This window comes from Nipponia nippon, unplaced genomic scaffold (assembly GCF_047370975.1).
Source record: "Nipponia nippon isolate SJK-2023a ecotype South Korea unplaced genomic scaffold, ASM4737097v1 scaffold_9, whole genome shotgun sequence".
NCBI classification, from domain to species: domain Eukaryota; kingdom Metazoa; phylum Chordata; class Aves; order Pelecaniformes; family Threskiornithidae; genus Nipponia; species Nipponia nippon.
In genome coordinates this window covers 29,373,220-29,395,976 of record NW_028262413.1, presented here as the reverse complement: position 1 = coordinate 29,395,976, position 22,757 = coordinate 29,373,220, and the positions used below count along the sequence as shown (strand labels likewise).

At 37.3% G+C, this 22,757-nt stretch overlaps 1 protein-coding gene across 9 annotated transcripts in view; it reads right to left on the bottom strand.

Moving 5' to 3' along the window:
- The window catches only part of CIB2 (calcium and integrin binding family member 2), a 56,239-nt gene that overhangs the window by 4,476 nt on the left and 29,006 nt on the right, over window positions 1–22,757 (bottom strand). For 8 of the 9 annotated variants that reach the window (XM_087743087.1, XM_087743082.1, XM_087743088.1 and 5 more), the window contains 3 exons: window positions 15,106–15,217; window positions 3,496–3,643; window positions 3,204–3,399 (listed from right to left, as the gene is read on the bottom strand). In XM_087743087.1, coding sequence (XP_087599213.1) covers window positions 3,204–3,399; window positions 3,496–3,643; window positions 15,106–15,217 — 456 coding nt within the window. The remainder of the gene's footprint in view (window positions 1–3,203; window positions 3,400–3,495; window positions 3,644–15,105; window positions 15,218–22,757) is intronic. The other variant, XM_087743089.1, reaches the window with a different exon arrangement.

The window sequence follows — 22,757 nt, the reverse complement described above, 5'->3', positions numbered from 1 at the left end:
TTCTGTGGTGAGAGATCAGCTACAGGAATTGCACTCATCACATGCTAGCATGCATTGGGTACTATCCGAGAGCACTGGTTTAGTTTCAGTCCCCAATTAGACCTTGGTGTACCTGTTGTGGCATTAAAATTCAATGGGTCCCATTCCAAAAGTCAAATCACTGTCTTCCTTTAGAATGCAACATTTACACAGTATTTAAAAAATGACAGTAAGTGGCTCAAACCAGGAAGTTTGGTATTAACAAATATGTCAGTCTATGATGCATTGCATACAGCAAAAATATGACTAAGAATGTCCTCAAAAAATAAAATACCTTTACAGGCAAAAGGAACAGTAAACTGCAATAAGGGAGAGGTTATCAAGTCTTCCATACAGATTGGTTTGGATAAAAGTGGTCTCATGACCTTGTCACTTTCTTTTCCTGCAGCTGTTAACTCTGGCTGAAACAGAAACCAAATCAGAGAAACTACATGTTCCCTTCTCGGCTCTGAGACTTTTTCCATTTACACCCTCATTTTGCAATATAACTTCAAAGGTTAAAAACCATGTTGCTGAGTTAACAGTCAGAGGCTCTAAACCAGTGTTTCAGCTAGAAGGTGGAAGGAAACCCTTCTTTAGGTCATGTCACATCAAGAGCTCTTAAGCCTGAGGACTTCAGAGCTGAATCCTGTGACCCAGCTAACCTCCTGGACCTGAAAGGAGAGGGAAGTTACCATTTCCCTTGAAGCCAGGGATGGAAAAAAATCTGCATTAAGTATATACATCACTGCCTTGAACATCAAGGAGACATCTTGATAACTTGAGTTCACCATGTCACAGACACGGATCAAAGTATATGTGTTTAAACTGGGCAACTGCATGATCAGTCTTCCAATACGTGATAGCCTGGTCCTTTGAGATTATCAGTATTGTCAGCAATCCCCCCCCTCTATTTTCTCTACCTAATCTATAACAAGCTATTCACTTCAACCCTCTTTTTACTCATCTTCTTGCCCAGCCCCAGCACGCAGGTCTTTCCACTCATTTCCTCAGCTTCCCCAAACATCACAAGCTTGGAAAAGAAAAATAACTATGGCAGTCATTCCAATAGCTACAGTGGCAAATATTCCTCTCTGCTACTTTCCCAGGAAATGACTGGACTGCACAGCATCCTCAGTGTGGAATTCTCAGTCAGCAGTTTGCAAGCCTCTACAACACAGCGGTTAAGTCAGTCATGGCAAAGGAAACTTCTGGAACTACAGCTTCTGCTGAGTCTTCAGATCTGCCTTCAAGTCTTCACATTTAATCTCTGCTCTCTACCAGATTTGTAGGTACAGTACAGCCTTTTCATTGATTAAAGGAAACTACATGGCCCCAGCAGCTTCTGTATGGAGAACAGTATAAATTAGGAAATATATGTAAACAAAATATTAGAATACCTACTCAGCTGAGCTTCACCATAATGATGATACGTATCTTGTTCTAAAAGAGTTTCTGGTGATACACTTGATTAGTCAAGGAATGCCTGATATGTTTCTAATGTATAAAAGACATTCAACATTGACTTTGTAGCATATCCTCTCGAGATGCTGATGTTTCTCAGGGTTCACAGGGATCATGTCCTCATGCTTTACTGTAGAATCATTTTGTTATAATGTCTTTCCTTCGAAATTTCACTTATGAAATAAACTGTTCTGTGTTCTGCAGGACACTTAAAAGTTCTTAAACACCATTAGCATTAAGATTATCAGTCCAAATTTTGATCTTAATTCTATCCTAATGTTTAGCCTTGTTTCCTATGAAAATACAGTTTATTCAATCAGTCTGACTGTGAGCTTTGTTAATGCTCCCCAGTAACTTCTGAATCCTTTGGCAGAATTCAACAACATGTGACTGAAAGATGACTAAGTTTCTGCCAATTTCCTGCAAACGGCAGCTGTGTAAAAAAGTCTCGAAGTGTTCCACTTCATAGAAGGATGCAAAATAATTCCACTCCTTTCCAGACATCAGAAAATCTACATAGATGAACCAGTCTTCACTCCTTAACTGCAGCAAAAGAATTGAAACTAAACTCCTTCTCATATATCAGCCAACTAATCTGGAGACACAAGTCTGCAGAAACTAGTAAGTAATTCCAACATTCCCAAAACAATTTACAATCATACTGTATACCTGCTTGCAGTCCAGACAAATGTCGGATTATTTATCTTCCCAGATGTTAGAATTTATCTGTTATTATCAATTATCACCAGACAAACAGCAACACTACCAACTTAACAACAATATGTATGAACAAAGATTATAAAAAAAACCTTTTCAGGTTATCAAGCATTTACTATTAGACATAGTTAACCCAGACCACTGAAATTTGGAGAGAAATTAGACCTCGGTTTTAGCTTCAGTCTACTCTGCCAGTGGATTCAAGATTCAAATATGAACTCCTCTCAATCTGGGAGTATCTTATTTTGCTGGCTGGTTCACTGTAATTTCTTAAAGAAGGTCTATCCTTGTATTACTTAAGTAACAGCCTTAACTATAAGTTTATGTGGAATGTTTTATTAATGTGTAAAAATGAAAAGTCATTGTCCTTTTCAAAAGGTCTCTTTAAACATGAAATATGCAAGAAAAACTGCATTAAGATAGCTGGCTTTTATCTATAGATTATTAGGAAGAAACTCAGCAACAAAAATAAAAAATATCAGTTACAAAAAAACCCCAATTAACAATGGATTGAAGAAAGACTGCAGTAATTAATCATTTTAATTGATTTTCTGCTACCAGCATGAACTGTACTACTGTAATGTCCTCTAGCTCTCACCTTCTCAACACAAAAGATCAATGTATTTCCATGTAAATTTGTAACATGTATACAATATTTACATACATTCCTATTCAGACAGCATGGATCCTTGCTATAGGCTTGAGAACAATGTGAATTTGAGCTTATAATAGATCAAAATATTTTCCTGAAGAAACCACACAAACAAAAGGGAAAAAAAAAAAAAAAAGAGATGATTAAAAGTCATTGAGCTCGTAGTCTTCAAATTAGGAGAGAACTGGAATATGCTGTAGAAAAGTAAACTGCATTAGGGTAAGAAGTCATCCTCTAGTCAGCTCTCTGGTAAAGTACTTACGTCTGACATTTCTTGTATTACACTACACAGTGATATCCTAAAAAAATACCTGAAAATATGCAAGAGATTATCTTTTCCTGAAAACAATACCTGAGAAAGTCTGGTGCTTTGGAAATCATGTTTTCAAAATCTGCAAATCCTAGCTTCCCATCACCATCCATGTCAGCTTCTTCTATCACTTTCTCACAAACTAGAGTGATTTCTTCTGCTGTTAGCTCTTCTCGGGTCAGCTTATTGAGGGTTTTTTCCAAGTCTGATTTACAAATGAAGTTATCTGTGTTAAAATCTAAACAATAAAAGAACCAAAGCAAAGATCACCAACAACTCTCGTACTTCTTTACTTCAAACAAAAAAGGCATACAAAAGCATCCCAATACAGTACCATAGATCTTAAAGGCATAGATTGCTTTAAGCTCTCTAGGAGCCATTTCACTGAGCACGGAGAACATATCCACAAAATCATTGAAGCTGAGGCTTCCCTCTCCATCTTCTGAGAAAGACTCCACGATCCTTTCCTTGAAGGGATTCTCCTGTGAAAAACAGATATATATTTATTTTTAAGTATTTGGAAGATCAAAAAACCTGTAGACTCCCTGTTAATAATGATGAGTATTTAATTCCATGGTTGGCTCTTTGAAGACAACTTTTTCCTTCCAAAATGCATCTAAAAATTTATATTTGCATGCTTTAGCAGAAAGTGTCAGCAGAACATGCTGCTGTATAGTACTTCTTGCCCAGATTTTCTCAGCTCCATTGCTACTCATTCTCTCTAAACTGGTGCTCATCTTGTTTCTCCTGTGTGGAACACATGCTTTATAAATGTTAGGGTAAAGGTACTAAGAGTGTGAAGATCATTTGCACATAACAGATTCCTGACAGGGTGTCAGACTGATACAGTCAGGAGAGTTACAGCTCCTACATTAAGAAAGTAGCACATCCGAACAGATGACAGGAGGGGAAGGAAACAGAGACTCAGGTGGAAAGCCAATGAAACAAGCAGGGTCTTTATGCTTTCTGGTGGCACTTGACTGAAGGCTGGAGGAACAAATATTATTTATGAAACCACCTAAAAAAGTAAATATCTGCATTCCACACCTGATTGATGTGGAACCATCAATCAACCATCAACCAAACCATGTCTGTTCATTAAGGATGCAGAGTCACAACCCAGTGGAATCTTGTAGAACTGTCTCTCATTTTCACTCTGATACGTATCAATGTCCAACCTCTGGCTGAACTGACTGCAAATTCCAGAGTTTTAAATGAAATTTCATCTCCGCAGGAGATGATCCTAAGATCCTTTTCTAGCACTCTACCAACCCAGCTGGTGTCAAGGCTACTCTGAATAAGACAATATTCTAAAACCATAAACACACAAGGAAGCGTAAGAAAAACTGCTTTAGTACTCTGAAGTCCACATAAATGTTTTCATAGTAACAAGACAACATCTTTCTCGTAGCTATATAAAAACCCAAGATGAATTTGTAGCTATGTCTATAAAAATGGGAAAATCAATTCAACTGACTACGAATAAAACACACAAACATCATTTGGGCTGTAAGCAGCATCTCATCAAAGCTGTTCTACAGATCTTATCTGAAGCCAAGACACCGATTAACATATTGATCTCCTAAAAATGTAAACAGCTTTGGTGGTGGCATATCATGTTCATTATTTTTAATATGCATGCAGCATTTTATATGGCTTTAAAAGAAGCAATATTGCAGAAGCTCAGAGCTCAAACATATATCCATTTAATTTTTTTTCTGTAAGTTTAATTAGCTAACAGGTATTGATAAACCATCCAATTATTTTAAATGAAATTTCATAAAACAGCTATATTTGAGAGGTAAATGACCAGGAAATGTTATTTTTAGGTTTATTTGTATTCTTTCTTGATAATTCACACAGAACATATGCATCTATAGAACACATTTTCTGCATACTTGTGGAGACTAAAAACAAAAAAAAAATACAAGTGGCATGTACAAAGCAGAGTCACACAAACAGATTGATGTTTTATACTTCTGTAGTATCCTTCATCTTAAAGGAACACAAAGTACCTTACAAGAATTGGGTTACTTACCACTAATATGCAGCTGCCTCTGAAGTGAAATTCAACAACTGTTAAATGGTGTGCAGCAGCTTACAGCAACAGCTGCAGATAAAGATGTTCAACTGTAATCACAGGGGGAACTTGGAAGCATAATGAAATTTGTCACCCACACAGAGATAACATTTAAGATTCAGTATTTTGAGGCTATGAAAAAATGTAAAAGTTTTAAGGATACTTGTTAAAAGACAAGCGTAACATACAAAAGCTTAATTTCTCTGAGAGGAACATGAGGTGTGACTGTGCACACGGATGTTTCAAAGAACATCCAGTTCCTGGAAAGCAGCCTTCCTTTTTTCTCCAGGTGATCAGTCAATGTGTAGATTCACACTACGGGATGACCCTTTGCAGTGTCTAGTTCTGGGATGCAGGTACAGAGAAGTGGTCAGACATTTGGGTACAAGACATGGACTGATCAAGGGTATACCACACTACATACATTTGGCAAGTTGTGTCACCTGGCAAATTTAAGAAGAGATTCCAGTGGCCATCCCAGCTGGAACTTTAAGATACTTTTTCACAGATGCTATACGGGCCGTTCACATCCTCAGAGAGCATACCTGATTCTATCAGGAGGTTTCTATTTAATAATAACAAAGCACTCGGGATACATCAACTATCTAATGAGATGTCTTGCAGTTTGAGCTCCAGGACTATTTCCATGGTAGAAATTAGTTGGAGTCTGCCAAAAGGCAAATATCCATCTAATGACAAACCATATAAGCGTGTGCGTCAGTCTTCTGAGGATGGGTGAGATTTGAGAAAGAGACATTGGAAGCATAATAATTCCCTGAGACCAGCAAGATTCAAAATTCAAAAAGTAACCTTGACCAGAGATTTTAGCACTACTAAATGCCAAGATGTCCCCAGGCTTTCTGGCTGAGATAATGGCCAGGAATAAGGCTGTTTTAATGGATAGGTGAAGTAGGGACCACAAAGCCATAGGCTCAAATAACAGCCCATTAAGGCAGTCAATACTAAATTCAAATTCTTCTTCAGGGTTCGATGACTGAAGTAATTCCACAATAGGGAGCATGCCTACAGATTTCAAAGGGTAGAAGACTAATGTGCTCACTGTGCTCTGAGCTGAAGATGTAAGGCTGAGCTCAGTGTTTGGGTGAAGACAAAACCAGGCCAAATAAAAATAAAAAAGAAATTAAATAGAGTAGAAAAAAAGGGATTCCTGAAAAGAAAAAGACAACAACAGGCTCATAAAAGCAGCAGGGCCACATCTCTTGAGAGTCTCAGAAAGAAAAACAACACCCCAGAATTAGCCAGATGGCTGAGAGAAAGTCATTGTAAAAGGATAGGTAATGATCACTCACATCATGTGCATGATGCATAGAGGAGGTATAGCAGAAGTGCATCTGTGTGTACTGCTAAGGCTAAAGTATCTGACCTGAGTGCTTGGTAATATGCCTGTTTGTGGTATGAATATACATACAGACGCTCAGTGGAAAACGATTCTATTGTTTCAAGTTGTTAGTTTATTAATAAGCTAAAGTAAGATTCAGTTGGGCTGAAATATGTGAAAAAGGCCCACTTTCTTCCTAAAAATCACATTAAATATTGTTGTATCTGTTAAACGTTTAATATTAGAGAATGCTAAATCATAGAATCATAGAATACCAGGTTGGAAGGGACCTCAAGGATCATCTGGTCCAACCTTTCTAGCACAATGTAGACGAGATGGCCCAGCACCATGTCCAGCTGAGTCTTAAATATAAGAGTGGATGAGAAAACATGTTAGAAAAATTATCTTTTTTATTTCTAAAATACTATATTGCTTTCTTTGGAACAAACCTCATCAGAACTAAGTGTCACAGCAACAGTTGTAAACTGACATCTTAGAGGCAGCATTGGGTAACAAACAGGGAGTACACAGATGCAAATATCCCTATCAGCAGTGAATATCAAACCCAGGACTTTCTGCATTAGAAATGCTAGGCATGATCTCTCTGACTGAATAAGTATATTGCAGTAGCATAAGATGAATTATCTATTTGGCAAATCAGAGATCTTGACAATACAGATGAATTAACAAGGAATTAAATGGACCTAAGCATACTTCTTAAGTAACTCTTGGCCAAATGGATCTCTAAAACGTAAATGAAAAATAAAATCTTTCCTCCTATTGATTTCTTTCCTTTAACTTTCTCATATTATGTGTCTTCAGGCAGTATATCTGTGGTTTACACAATGGAAAGTATTAGCTTACCTTCAGAGATACTTTTCACATCCTTTCTGTAATTTCATTACCTCTACTCTAAAGAGCACAGATTAAGGTTCCATCATATTTAAAGGAAAAGCCATGGGGGAAGGGAGTAAAGGGGAAAACAATACTGTTCCTTCCTAGATTGTCTTCCCTTAAGCATTAATTGTTTAAAAAAGAATCCTTTTAAAACTAGAAACTTACACTTGTCTGTTAAAAAGCTTTTTCTGTCCTCTCACAATAAAAATGAGAGGGGAGACAGAAACAATAAAGAACTGTTACAGCTAAAACTCTGCTGGTTTGCAGACTGATGCTGCTGTAGTGGCTTGAGATAATCCTCGTAAAAGTGCCACCCATCTTTTTAACAATCACTTTTTCTACTCAGATAATTGTGTTTCTATACATTTTTGAATGTCATGTAGCATCTATTCCAACATGCAGACCTAGAACACCATACAATAAAACATAACCATTAGTTTTCTAAGAAACTATTATAGGGTTTATTCCTGAGATTGCAGCTAAATCTTACCAAGTCACTTGTTATTTTCCCATGTCTTCTAGTTTCCATCACAGGCTCTAGGAAAGCACTGCATTGTCCTTTTGCCCTATCCGTTTTGCAGCTTGATGAACTTATTTAAAGCACTGCATCCTATTCTCATAAGCTGACTGCATTTTGGAAATAAGAGGTTGCAAGTAAAGCTGTAAGATAGGTCAAGATAACTAAGCTGGAGAGGCTAGACAGTCATTAGAAAATGGCTCTCAGTTTTATATCCACAGAAATATGATGATAATTTTCTCTTTTGTATTTGGACGTAAGTCCCCACCGACATTATAGAAGATATTTAAATGCACAAACCAGTCTGCTTTGCAGACTACTGAAAGCCATAATCCCTTTGGATGCTTTAATCAGGACTTGTTCAGAACTTATCAGAAGCAAACCTTTCTCAAATTTCAGGAGTTATTTCTAAAAAAATAGAAATGAACTCTTATCAGACAAACATTAATATAAAAATGGCTAAATTGTTCATTACCAGATCTCCATAGGAGAGGCTGGTGCTTTGGAAGGGAAGTATAGTAAGTGCAACAACAAATTGTCCCTGGAGCAGATAAAAGCACATTTCTTTGTTAGGTTTTTTTTGTCCTTCTTCCTCAAAATCAACAATTTTTTTTTCATGTGTAGATTATTATATTCATGTCATCAAACTTCTCTGCAGTGCCTACAGGGTACTAAGAAAACCCTGCACAAACCAAAGCTAAGATACAGGTAAATTGATATGTTTAAGTTTTTAAAAAATGATCGCGTCATTCTGTCAGAAAGCAGAAATGTAAGACTGCAGCAATGAGCTTACCTCTTTACTGAAGGCTCCACTATGATCACAACAGCCAAATAACTGAAGATTCTGGTTGCATACGGAATTGCTTAAATATTACAGAACATAATAGTATATCATGGGAATATAAGGCATTTTAACAAAAACTGATTCATTAACTATAGCAGAAAACTGCAGACAATACTGGTAAAGACCATCAAGCAGGTATAGATTTGGAGTTCAATGGAGAGAAAATGGCCCTCACTTACTACGTTTGGAGGACATACAGTTGATTGAGACACATACTTAAAAAGGGGCTTCAGAGAAGCAAGAATAGTGGTCTGGAAGGGGTAAAACATCCCATCATAACTAGAAACAACTAAGAGGATGCAGAGGCAAGGAAGTTGGGATGAGCTACAGGCAAAGATTGGCCAGAGCAGCGGTGGGGGCTTGGGAAGAGTATCAACCTGCTCTCTCAAGTGTCATTGCCTGTTACATGGAAAGCTTTGAAACTGAGAACTCATTGAAATTACTTCTAAAATTCCATCCTCTTAAAATTGTAGGAAGTGCTTTCATTTTATTTTGAAGGAACTTGCATGCATTCACGTTTAAACTTACCAAAAATAGGGTGCTAACATTGGTTCTGAAATGTGTGATCAATTCACTGTTCCCTGTGTGTCCTTTCTTTCTCCTGACTGATTCCTGTGCCTGCTGGTCATTCCGTTTCAGTAGCGTGTGGATTTATGAACTACCTTACTCACCACTGCAGCTAATGACAAGGCCTGCGAGAATCAATGAAGTTACTGCGTGAGCCAAAAAAAGAAAGCAACAGACTGTAAAGTGAATGAAACAAAAATGGTTCCCCTCCAGGAAGTCCTTTTATGACCAACTCCTGACAGAAAGATTGCTCTACACTACAAAAACCAGAGACAGGGCACACACCAATTTGAAGATTCTGACCATTAGGGACGTATGTGTCACAAAGATGGCCACCCACCCAGTTCTACAGATCACATGTGATCTCAGGTTACATTCCCACATCTAGCTCTGTGGAAATGACAGGGATAACGTGAGTGAAATAAGTTTTGTTTTGAAATAAAAATCACTTTTGCTGTCTACATGGTCTCATACTGAACAGCCCATATCATTGCTACAATTTTGCAATATTAATTGCTGCAATCTCACAGGTGCCCATATGCCCTAAAGTTAATTTATTAGACTGCTGCCTGTGTAACCAAGATTGTCAAAATTAGAGAACAGAGACTGCAATGAAACAGATGGAGTAAACTAGCTCTGTTAACTTCAGTGTAATGGTAGACCTAATAAACTTAAAGTATCTGCCCCTTCTTTATTTATTTATTTCTTGTCCTCACTTTCAACTTTTAAGAATCATGAGTTAGTGAATAATTCATTACCAATTAAACTGAGTGACCATCAGCATTTTTTTTCCTTTGAAACACAAAAATCCTGGCTCAAAACATTAATGCGTTAGGTAAAGATCTATCTTTATAGTAGCAGAATCTAATTTAGAAAAGTGCATTATTGATTCTATCCATTTGTCAGAACCTGCAGTGGTACTGAGCTCAACATTGCCAGTAACTAGAAATGTAATGTGTATATGAAAAAAGCCAGGTGCATTGAAATTATCACTAATTTTATTAAAATTCAGTAGATATTTAGTTCATTTATTTCTATTTTAAGATTCAAATGTTGGCTTTGTCTTCACCTTGATGAAAATTTACTGAAGAAAGAAAACACCAGAACGATTTATTTAGTAGTCTGGTCAAGTTGCAAAGGTTAAAGATATATTTTTCTTAGTGTATGAGCTGGAGTTACTACCTAGATTGCTTAGAAAATGAACTCTAGGGGAAAGATTCTCTCCCCCTCCCCACCATCTGCACAGGAAATAGCAAAATGCTCCATGACCAAGACTGACCCCGGTTTATAACTGAGCTCCTAGGTGGCATTTCAATATCTTTTAGTGTTAATGTTTTGAAAGAGTTATGGAGAAAGATCTAGTCTCCTCTAACTGATATTTTACTGGAAACAAGCTCGCTAGCTATTGCAAGCACTTTCTCTATGAACTGCTAGAATTGCTGAAATGAGTGGTTTGACAGCAATATTTATAAGGTTCTTCCACAGCCTTATGAGACTTGGGAGAGCATTATTAGAAAATTTGACACTGAATTTTGTCCTGATATTTTCATAAAATCAAGTTCCATTACCCTAGAGACATCTTCTCAAGCAGGGTGAGAAAGCCTCACAGACTTGATGTGGTGCAAGACGATAGATTATGATCCACTTTACTCATGGAAGTCTATTATCATTACCACCTAAGTTTGTTAAGGTAGCGAGATGTGCTCCTGTATCTCAAAATCTAATCGTGGTTCAGGATAAAATTTCTGGTTTATATCTCAGCTTAAGTACCAGGCCTTCTTGTAAATATAGTAGTTTCCCATCTACGTTTTCATAGAATAAGCTGTTCCTTAAGTGTTTAATCCTGTATCACTGAAGCCAAAAAGAACATTAGAAAAAAAAGTTTCTTTTCTGAACTTAGCCTTGATTTTTCATAAAGCAACTATCAGCCATCTGGCAGTTAAACTCTTCACAGTCACATAACTAAGCCAGAGAATTTCATATTGCGCTATCAAGATCCTACAGATAATAACATAAAACTTAAGGAATACTGATTGTCCATACCAGAAGTGCCAGTACAAGCATCTAGAAACGCTATAGTGATGAATGAGTTGCAGACATGTTAGAGAGATATAAAACTACTTGCAGTAATGGATGAATGAATCAAAAGCCCTTAAGGATGACACATTTTATCACAAAGATAAGAATTCAATATTTATGTGTAAGCAAGAACAGCAGATAGCTGAAAACAATCAGAATACTTCAAGATGCTGCCACGTATTTAGGCTTTGTGAAGCCCATGCTATTTCATCCTGCCAGCTACTAAAAAACCCTGATTATTTTATATTCACGTAGGTAAGACCATTAGTAATTTTTGTCATATTGTATTCCATGCAACACTAATTTGCATTTTTATATACAGCTGTCCGACATGACAGCACTTCAGTAAGTCAGGCAAATACTCCTGTTTCAAGATGAAGAGTCGTCTTCTTTTTGTACTAGCTGCTAAGCTTCAAATGACTGGTTCCAGGTTACTGCTAAGAGCAGGTCCTTTAATTAAATCATCTCAGACAAATCTCACTGGGGCATTAAGAATAAATCCAATGGATGTAGGCATTGCTTCTAAGGGGGAAAAAGTATAATACGAGAACTGCTGTGAGTCCATCCAGCCCACCAGCCTAACTCTAACTGGAACCACTGGCAGATAAGGCAAGAATTGAAAAAAAAGAGGGAGATATACCCAGTGATCCTTCCCATAGTATTTTCTGAGATTAGTGCAATGAGCATTTCAAGGACTTTCTGAGTTAGATATTACATCCAGGTCATAAAACTTAAGAGCAATCTGTGGAATTCTGCTCTATAAAAGCACTTAAATAAGTTTTGAAGACTAATGCTGTCTTCACCAAAATGTCTTGTGGCAATGAGTTCCTCGGTATATTCACACATTATGTCAGCCGTCTGTCTGTGATTTCATGCAATACTTCCTTGTCCTTGTGAAAAATTGTGTATAATTGTTCTCTATTCACCTGTTGGTATTATTCATCTGATCCCATGATCTTGTAGGCAGGACAAAGAAGACTTCGAGCAAGTGTTCCAATTCCCAGCTTTTAGCTCCACTGAGTAATTCCACACTATACTTCCGAATACAGCCTTAGGGCCTAATTAGATCTGCTTGTGCTAGCAGCTTCTTGCAGGCTACTGATTCTGATGCCTAATTGTGTCTTAAATCTAATTATAGATAATAAAATTTGAAATCTTCGTTGCTATCTCCAAATTGGACTCAATTTGAGGTAACTAAAACACAGGGCGTTTTTGCAAAGTATGTTAATTTTGCCTGTTGCCTAATTTCCTTATTTGTACAATAAGAAAAAACTATAAAAACATTTATGTTATTCAAAACTTATGTGAAATATTTATAAGATATCCGAATGGTTAATATATACTATTTTATGCAATTGAATGAACTGAAAAGAACTTTTCAGCAAGATCTTTATACCCCCTGTTTTAAAGTTCCACAAGTACTCATCTAGATGCATTTTTTTCATCATTGAGTATACAGGCACATAATTTAGGCTCTTTCATAGACACTTCAATACATTTAAACACATAATATTATTGAAAAATAATGTTTTCTTGAATGTTGCTGATACTACAAGTTCATATATAAACAAACCTTGAATTACACTACTTCTGTATCCTGTCCTACTTCATACTGCGTAACATAATGGGCAAAGATGAGAAGAATTTTTTTTAAACTACGGTACCTGCATGATTTATTAAACGTCATTCATTTTATTTGAGGTGAGCTAGGAAGGTCAACTTTGCAAGCTGCAGAAGAGGGAGTTACGCTTATACCTGTGGCAGCCAAGGACACATACTTGGAACATGCACACAGCTGCTATGAAACTAACCTGGAGCTGGATTCTAATTAGGGCTGGGTTATGCAGCTTTAGGAGTTAAAAGGCTGAATAGCTTTCAACCAGCTGATGAAAGAACTATTTTTTAAGTTCTAGGAACAACTCATAGCATATCACAGGTCTCAATTCCATAACTATTTAAACAATAGTGAGGAATATACCAATTTTATTCCCATACTACACAATATTGTTAAGGAAGGTCATTAGCAAAACAGCCCTACCAAAATCCTTAACTATTAATATTTTTAGTAACTCAGTGTAGCTGTGCTGTGTTGATGACAGTGGCATTTATGGCTTTTATGATAGAATTAATGATATCTAAACTTTTCCTTGCATTTTTTTTTATTTATAAAATTTTAAAACTTATAATTTCTTATTTTTTATTTGTAATTTTGGAATTAAAGCTAGCTATATCTTCATCTACTTTATTACACGGCCAACTCATCATTAGAAAGAGTATAAACATATATTAGGATTTTGCTGAAGAATCCCATGCTTTGTGTGAAAAAGAATCCTAAATTATTTCTGTTTCTTCAGACACCCAAATTTCTAAGCTCTACACAGGTATCTGGTAAATCACAGTCAAAAATGAAGGATGAAAATTTTTCAAAGGTCTTCTATTGAATTAAACACCCATATGCATTCAATCTCTAATATTTCCATTTATATGAAATGCTGGTCAAACACGTTTTAACAAGCATTCTTTAGAATGAAATCTGCTTCTTGTTCAATAAATGGTATTGTCCCAAAATCAAACATGCAGTAAGTCTGGTACTAAAGGAACAAGGGGTCCTGTGAACTTCAACTTCAAATCTAATTCAAATGTCTTTCACTTTATGTTGACTTAAACTCCTCCGCAACTGAATTTCTAAAGCATTGCTTATGCTTGTACTTTTTTTTCCGCCAAATATTTGATATCTCACAACATTAAGGAAGAGTTTCTAAATCGTTGAAATGAAGTGGAAGGCCATCAATTACAAGGGTTTTTTTTATGGCATTGCTCTTAAAAAGCTTAATAATACTTCATACAACTATCACAGTGAACATATAGTTGTTTCTACATGATAGTAATTTAAAGGTGTCAACTAATTTGCACACGTGAAAAAGAAAAATAGACCACAAGACCAAAGACAACATAATTCAATGAACTGTTTAAAAAATAAATTGTAAAAATCCATATTTGTCCTGTTAAAACCATATTCAATTGTTGAACTGATAAAATAATAACCAAATACTGTCTCAATTTTTTTGCACTGATTGCTTTATGCCCACTGCTTCTCTCGTAGTTACATGGACTGTCTCTCCATTCCCTATCATGTAATGACTCCATGAAAAATGAAACCTCCTGATAATTAAGAAAAATAATATTTATTGTGCTCTTGCAGCTGAGAAAAAGAGGGGAAAATTTTTACTTTTGATCAGCAATGTTCTGCACACCTCTGGCAAATTCCATATCAACACACAGAGAGATAAGAAAGATAAGAACTGATTTCTGACCAGCTCTTCCCACAGAGATCCCACTGGCTTCTAAGGGATCGATATATACAAAGTTGAAAGATTGCAAAATTTAATTTAATTTCCTACTCATTTCCTTTAACATCTATCCCAGCTATCTCTGAAAAAAAGACATCCACCTAGATATTTTCCAGTTTCTGAGGCTGGTTTTGCCCTTGAACAGTAACAGGAAGGGGAAGACCTCAGCATGCCACATTGCTTCAGGATATCAAACTCACTTGGCAAAATCTCTGGCAGATGAGCTACATAACTTAAGAAGATACAGTTTGTAAGCAGTCAGAAGTGATACCTTTAGCTCAGGCATGTTTATTATAAGCTGCATAGGTAGTTTAACATCTGGGTCCTTTGTATAGTCCATGGGCACAACGTTTGGTGCCATTTCATGGTATCGGCCATGCAACCTGTAAACAAGCAGAAAGAAACAGCCAATAACCAATTTTAAATAACCAATTCCATTCATACAGTAATTAGACACAAATTTGTCTTGCAGCTCTAATTATTATTTTTAGTGCACAAGTCTGAGCCCACCAAATCCCCATCTTTTTGAAAAAAAGAGGGCTTTGATGCAGTATCCAGCATAACTGCTACTAACACCCATAACTTGGTGTCTCATAACTTGGTGTCTCACACTACCCGTATATAACATTTAAGCACCGTGTAGGTACATGCACAGAAGAAGTAAGCCTGGACCAATGTACTAACACTGTGAGTATAATCCAGGGATCCCATCTCAGTGCAGATTATTGGTTGATCTGCACTATGCAAGAAAAAGTTGTTTAACAGCTCGAAGAATTTAAAAGCCAAACAATATGCAACTATGATGCAATAGACAACAGTGTCCGTGGGAGACCTTACTTCTGAATTAAAAAAGCCCTTTGCCTATCTGTCCCTCACTAACATAGCAGATTTAGTCTTGCAGTTCTAGCACTGGCTGACACCAGCACGCAGACCATTTCCACTTCCATTCCATTTCACATAGTTTTGTTTCATTCTTGGCTCAGCTTACCCATCAAACCAGTATATTTTAAAGGCAATAAACAAGTGTTTTTCCTGTGAGATTCAAGTCAAACATTCATAAACCTAGTTTCACTCTCTAAAACTTGCTTATCGTGCTAATAGTATTATGTCACAGTTTTGATACGGGAGCTGGGAAAGAAACAGTCAAAGGCAATGAAACACATAGATGTTTCTAAAGGTTTAGAAGCTGAATATCAGTAAATTATGAAAACTGTCTCAGTCTCACGTACAACCTGGGCAAAGACTGTGCAAATGTTTCTACAACGTTACTTCCAATTGAATTAACTTAACAAGTGTTAATCCCACCCTTTATTTGCTGTCTCCAAATATTCCAGTGAATGAGTTCAAAAGCATAGCCCAAAAGCCAAGAGAAAACAGCCATGTGTAAAGAAAACATCAAATTAAGGAGGATGCAAATTTTAAATCTGTCTTAGCACATTTATTCTCACTAGGATGCTCACTCAAACTGGGAATAGAAACATTTCAAGTAAAACAGGTATCCAATTCAAGCTCACCGATAGATCTCAACTTCTGAGCTCTCAAAGAAACTACAGACAGAAATTGCCTAGTAAGTAAAATATTACCTGTCTAGAAGCAATTCATATATTAGAGAGATTAACTGTACTGATTTTCTGATTTTACGCATTCTAGTGGTATCTCAGTCTAGCGGGCAAGTATCTAGAATCCAAGATTCTGTCAAATATCAGCACAAAAAGGTTGGAGAGGGAACACAAGTATTCTAATGCTCAAAAATTAGTCAGAGATCAATATATTTATCTTGAATGTATGACCTGCCAATCCTCTACAAAACACCACATGTGTAAAAAGAATAGGAAGGAAGAGTAGGTAGTTGGTGTCCACAGAAAACTTCGAAAATATCATGTACTATAAAATGTAATTTTTATCATATGTGCAAATTTTGTCTTACACCTAATTCATAAACTGCTTAGGGCAGAAAGTGGTCATTTTGCCATGTCTTATGTACTAACAGAGAGTATTCTGGTCTCTCATTAGGTCACATGTACTACTTCTTAATATATATTAAAAGGATATATTTATTGTTTTGTGACTCATTTTCATTTTAACAAAAAAATCCTGCCTGCTTCCTAGGTATACTAGCATTTACAAATAGAGATTAACGTTTTAAACAGCAGAACATAAACAAACCAGTAACACAGGAAGTAATGCCTCACCAACCCCTTCATTTTTCCACCTTTAGCTTCAGCAACTCCTCAGTCAGCTCCACAAACAACTGAGCTATTTCAGATTAATGTGGGTAACGAATTTCAAAAACTAGGAGAAAATAATCTACAGGCATCTCTTTTCTCAGCACCTCTTTGGTCACGATTATGATGTGTCACAAAGAACACAGAAACATGTTTTGTCTGGATCTTAGGAAACTACTGTCTTTACACTGTGCAGCAATATATTGTGCCATACAGGAAATTAAATATCCACTGATCTAAGCATATTTCCAGCTGCTTACCACAGCTTGTCCTGACATTTCATAAATACTGTGTAATTCAAGATGCAATAGCCATTTCCCACTCCAGCAACTTATTTCTCTGTTGTAAACAGCAGCTGCAAAGATGCCCCTAAATACAACGGAAATAACAGCTTAAAAGCACTTAAAGGAAAGCAAACCTTTCAAATCAAATATCCATCTAAGGATTTTTTTTTTTAAAGCCAGAATACTGAAATGGTGTTCTAGTCTTCAAGAAAATAAAGCATTCATCATTGGAATGGATTGACTGTTGTGGGCAACATTTCAAAACACACTAGCTGGCAATGCCTGCTTATTTTAACTGCCAAGATTTTCTCTCCTTTCCCTAGTATTAGACTTTTCTGTCTTTGCTCTGTCTTCTCCAACAGGACTATCAATACAGGCACTGAGTTGGGCATCTTAAAGAAGTTGTCCATAATGTCTTCCAGAAGACACAGAAGGGATTGGAACAAAGTGATCTGTGTTTCATAGTTTACTAAGCTTGTTGTATTAATCTAAAGTGCAAGGTATGCAATTTCTCTTAGTTTTCAATAAAAAACTCTGAATGAACCTCTTGTTTGTAAAAAAAAAAATTAAAAAAAAAAATAGCTGAGTCAATTCCTGCTGGGAATAAACATATGACAGAAGTTTAAAAATGTTCTGGGAAAGTATCTGTTACTGAAATATAATCACATCACAAGAATAAACAAACACCTGTTAATGGTAACAAAAGAAACAGCCACAACAGTGTGAATTTAAAGTTACTCTAGTACTGGGAATAACGCAGTGCTACAGTAGAGACTGAATACTAAGATGATAAATAAAAAGTACTTATTACGGGTACGTAAAGAAGCACTTCGTTATCACCACAGTGACTCACAGTGACCTGGTACTCAGTACTATTTTGGCAGAAATACTAAAGCTTCTTATGATGCTCACCAAATTAAGTAAGAAGTTTTGAAACCATATCTACAGAGCAAGCAATATTATTCTAACACAAGAAATACCCTTGTAAGGCACATGACAGGTTGCAATGCTGTGTCCCAGATGCCATTTGCTGTGAAGCAACAATCTTATTTCAATGACGGAGGCTTAGAGGGAGAGAGATCAAAGAGAGGGCACAGCCACAACTCTTACCAGCTGCTTACTGACATGCATTAAAGGTTTAGTCTCTTTATAACATGCAATATCAGTGCAAAGTAAACCCATCATTTCTTGCTGACAGAATTCACCATCTTGTCCACAGAAATTAAATCAGAAGGATCTGATTTTTCAACTGGAAGGGATTGTGTTGTTAATTGCAAGGCACTTAGCAGAGCAGTTCGGTTTTGTATTAGGTCTTAGAACTGCCCTCCTTGTCCCACAGATATCACCTAATTTGTGTCTTCTAGTATAAGGCCAACAAAAGCACTCCTACTTTACTATGGACAAGGCACCTACACTAACTGTAAAGAATACAGTGTGTCCACCTGATGGCACCGTGCAAGTACAACTACCCAAGACTGATGCATTCTCTCTTTATTGTGCTTTTCCTACTACTTCAGACATTGAGTTTTTGCTATGCCTTCAAGACAAATGATACTACCCTAGCACATTTACACCTCCATACAATGTAAATACACTCATTTCAGAAAGCATCTCTAAGAAAATATTCAAAGCATCCCTCTGAAGGGGTTAGGTTTTACCTAAAAACATTGCCAAACGACACAGAATAAAACCGCATTCCTTTGGTTTGCTGCCACAGATTACAATAAAGCTAATTCCTCTTTCCTTTCTACAAGAAGTTACAGTCAGAAGGATCGAGTTGAACAACACATTTTCTGACAGAACTCAATTTTTAGAATCAGAAAGGGAAATGTATGCCCAGGGATGGAAGGTGGGGAAAGACAATCAAAGCTAGAAAACAACTCCCCCTGCCAAACACCTTTACTGTAACATATATGTAACCCTACCTATACATGTTAATAGATGCAGTTTCTACACCTGTGTTTTATTCAGAAACATCCACAATGCAGACAATATTTATTTTTACAGAAATATGTTAAGATAACATGTTCCCAGTCCGTCCATTTAAAGTTAATCCTTTCTTTTATCTCTGAAGGTGAGCAGAAAGGAGTTGCCAGGCACTAGCAACCAGACAGCCTTCCAGCACACTGCCTCAGGCTCAGCAGGGCTCCGCTAGAATTAGCTGGAAGGCAGATAATGGACACGGAAATGTGCAAGTAATTAACAGCAGATTTTAGGGCAGCTCTGATATCCTGTTCTCCTGCCACTAACTCTTCCATTAATTCACAAAATTGCGTAAAGATCTGTAGGTATAAGAGCTTTCCACCTGAGTGGATTTCACACTAAAGCATCCAAATGAGTCTGTAGGAAGTGGCTGGGATCCAGCTCCCGCAAACTAAATCACAGCAATAAAATAGCCTTTCACATGCTTTTATCTGCAAAGATCCTACAACTCTATTTGTGATAGCCTTATTACATGGCACAATTAACTAATATCACAATGAAAAAGACCATAACATTTCTCCAGCTTAGGTTCCAAAACCAACATACAGTATGTTGCACAAGCTCCATTATCCTTTGTAATAAAACAAACAAAGGAAAAAACCCAACCAACCGAATAACAAAAAATAGTAACACCTTTTCCCACTGAAAGTTCTTTATACTGGAAAGTTCTTCAGGGACACCATGCACTGTTTTATGACAAACACAGCACTGGATTGCCAGTCTCTCAAATAACCAGATTTTGTAGAAAACAGGTGGAAAAGCAACAGCGCTGCCTCAGCCTCTTACAGGATTCTGAGAAAGCCACATATCACAGTGAAACACAGTCCCTTTTGCATGAGTTTCAGCAACACTTCTGCTCACTTGAGTAACCTACATTACACTGGGTGAATATTTACTTTTTGGCAGGGAAACCTGATGCATTTCCAACCAATTATTCTATGACACAATGTAAAGATCAGTAGACATAAGGGTTATTTACACCCATAATCCTCCTGCCTTTATACAATGCATCACTACATCAATTTGTCATACCACTGCCATACTTGGATCAAGTACTATGATCAATACTGTGAGTCAGACTCCGTCATCACCTCCCAAATGCTGCACCAACTGGCACTGTACAGACTACTGACTGTTTGACACATCTCAATAACATTAATTACTAACCATAAACAGAAAAGAAACAAAGCTCTGTGGTAAAGGCTCTAATATTTCTTCTATTCTTATAGAAGCAGAAGGCACTTCAGATGACTTGAACACATCAGGAGCAGTTGTGACCTAGAGAGGAAAGGCTTTTTGTCCTTTTACTCAGCATGCACCTCAATGAGAAGCATATCTGAAAATAACCTAAGGCTGCTTTAGCTATCTGCCCTAGTCGCAGAAACATTTATGTCTTGTCAGGGGAGCAACGTAAGGTTTTGCAGTGCTGTCTGAACAGATATAGATTTGGAAAGGCTGCCATTACCATATACAGACCATTATGTATATTCAGAAGCCCAGGACCTGCAACCAGCCTCTCTGTATTTGCAGTAGTGACTACAGATCCTGCAGTGATATTTGCTTTAAAAAATTCTTCTGGATGCATGCAGAAGCATTTTTCCATTCCTGGATGTGCTGTCTTTGTTGCCAAGATGCCTTATTTACTCACCATGGAAGAAGGAGAGGAAAAGCTGGCAGTGTTTACTAGTGTCTTCCCTCCCGCAGGTGAGAGTGGGAGGGAATGTAGTGACAAATGTAATTTACTGATGATGCCCTGTCCCCACAGGTTTTGGTATATGTTTAAGCTTAATGTACTATATCCAAGGATTAAGGCTGTGATTCTGTATCAGTTTAATCCAGTCTAAACCCAAGTTGCTGAATCTGCCCTTGCAAAAACTTCAAGCCCACCCACCCCCTCACCTCCCTTGCATAAGCACTAACATTTAAGAAACTGTAGTGAGGTTCAGGGAACTGATGTGTTTGAAAATACAAACGTTTTCACAGTCAGCTCCTTGAGGTAACTGATGCAGTTGCAACAGCAGTACTGCCCATGCAAGTAAATGGGGGTATACTTTTTCTATTGAATTAATCAATTAAATAAGGGCAGAATAAGACCTACCCCTGTAGGCAGCAGAAGTTTTTAAATCAACTCAGCTGCCCATCAACCAATGAAACCCAAAAGAGCTGTGTTCAGAAAAAAACAAGCAAACAAGCAACACAGTACTGCCTCCACAGCCTACTTTTTGTTTATGCTAACTTTCATTCTACCACTTGTGAGTATTTTACATGGCAAAAAAGGTGGGTCAGAGTCTGTCCCCACTTCTCAAGGGTGTAACATCCTGGAGTCAGCAAGGGTGACACTTTCTGGGTATTTGCTGGACACGACTTGACTGGGATGTCTCCAAACTCATAACAGAGCCTCCAGCTATACCTGTGTAGACTGAAAAAAGAGATTTCCAAGCTTACACCCTGCAGCGATTTTTTTAATTTGCTATTAAGCTTTGACAGAAAGTCAGATTGTACCCAAAGTCACCAGTGGGTGTGTTAAAACACAGAGCATCTCTTCCTTGGCTTGATATACATAAATCACCGCCATTAAAGGCAGTGACAACACATTACAGCTGGCTGGGCTGCCTTTGTAATAAGAACTCTGCACTAAAGGAGTGCTGAAAACAAAAGATAAAAGCTTGTAATGGCTCATTGATTAGAAATAAGTAGAGGCTTTAAAGTGGCCTTTAGAACCTAATAAGCATCTCATCCACTCTGCTCCTGCCTTCATAGTACCAGTCACTTGATTTATGTTGTAAACGGAAAATATTTTTATTCAGCAATATATACCCTATTTATTCCTAAATAACAGGAATGCATTCAAAGACTTTAACATTACAATCAAGACCATCCCAAAGAGTAAATTCTAAATTGCCCTGCATATTCACAGAAAATAAACAGCAAAATGGCTTAACTGCAACAATGAAGCAAAGCCCTGAGCACTGATGGACAGTCCCACAAGGAGTTCATAGGAGTCGTGGCATGACCTGATGGGAGACTGACTATACAGAATGGAATAAACTATGTCAGCAGAAGGTGCAGAGAAGCACTCTGTTGCTGTGCGGTTGCGCTTTCAGTTATTCACCATAATCAGAGCTATAGGCTCTTGTTCAGATGTCAGAGTTGAACAGAACAGCTGGTGAAGGACTTCTTGTAATATACAGAGAAGAATTCACCACTCCAGAGACCAGCAGGAGCACTGAGAAGTCTATCCATAGCCCTGGAAACAGACAGATCTGAGCAGTCAGCCCTTCTGAGCCCCTGGAGACATAGATGGCTGGAAGGAAAAGAAGCAATAGCATTCAAGATGGGATCGCACAGACTGCAGAAAAGAATGCATCATGCTGATGCAAAGACACTGATGGGAACTGATTTACAACTGACCCTACAAGAGGCTGTAACCC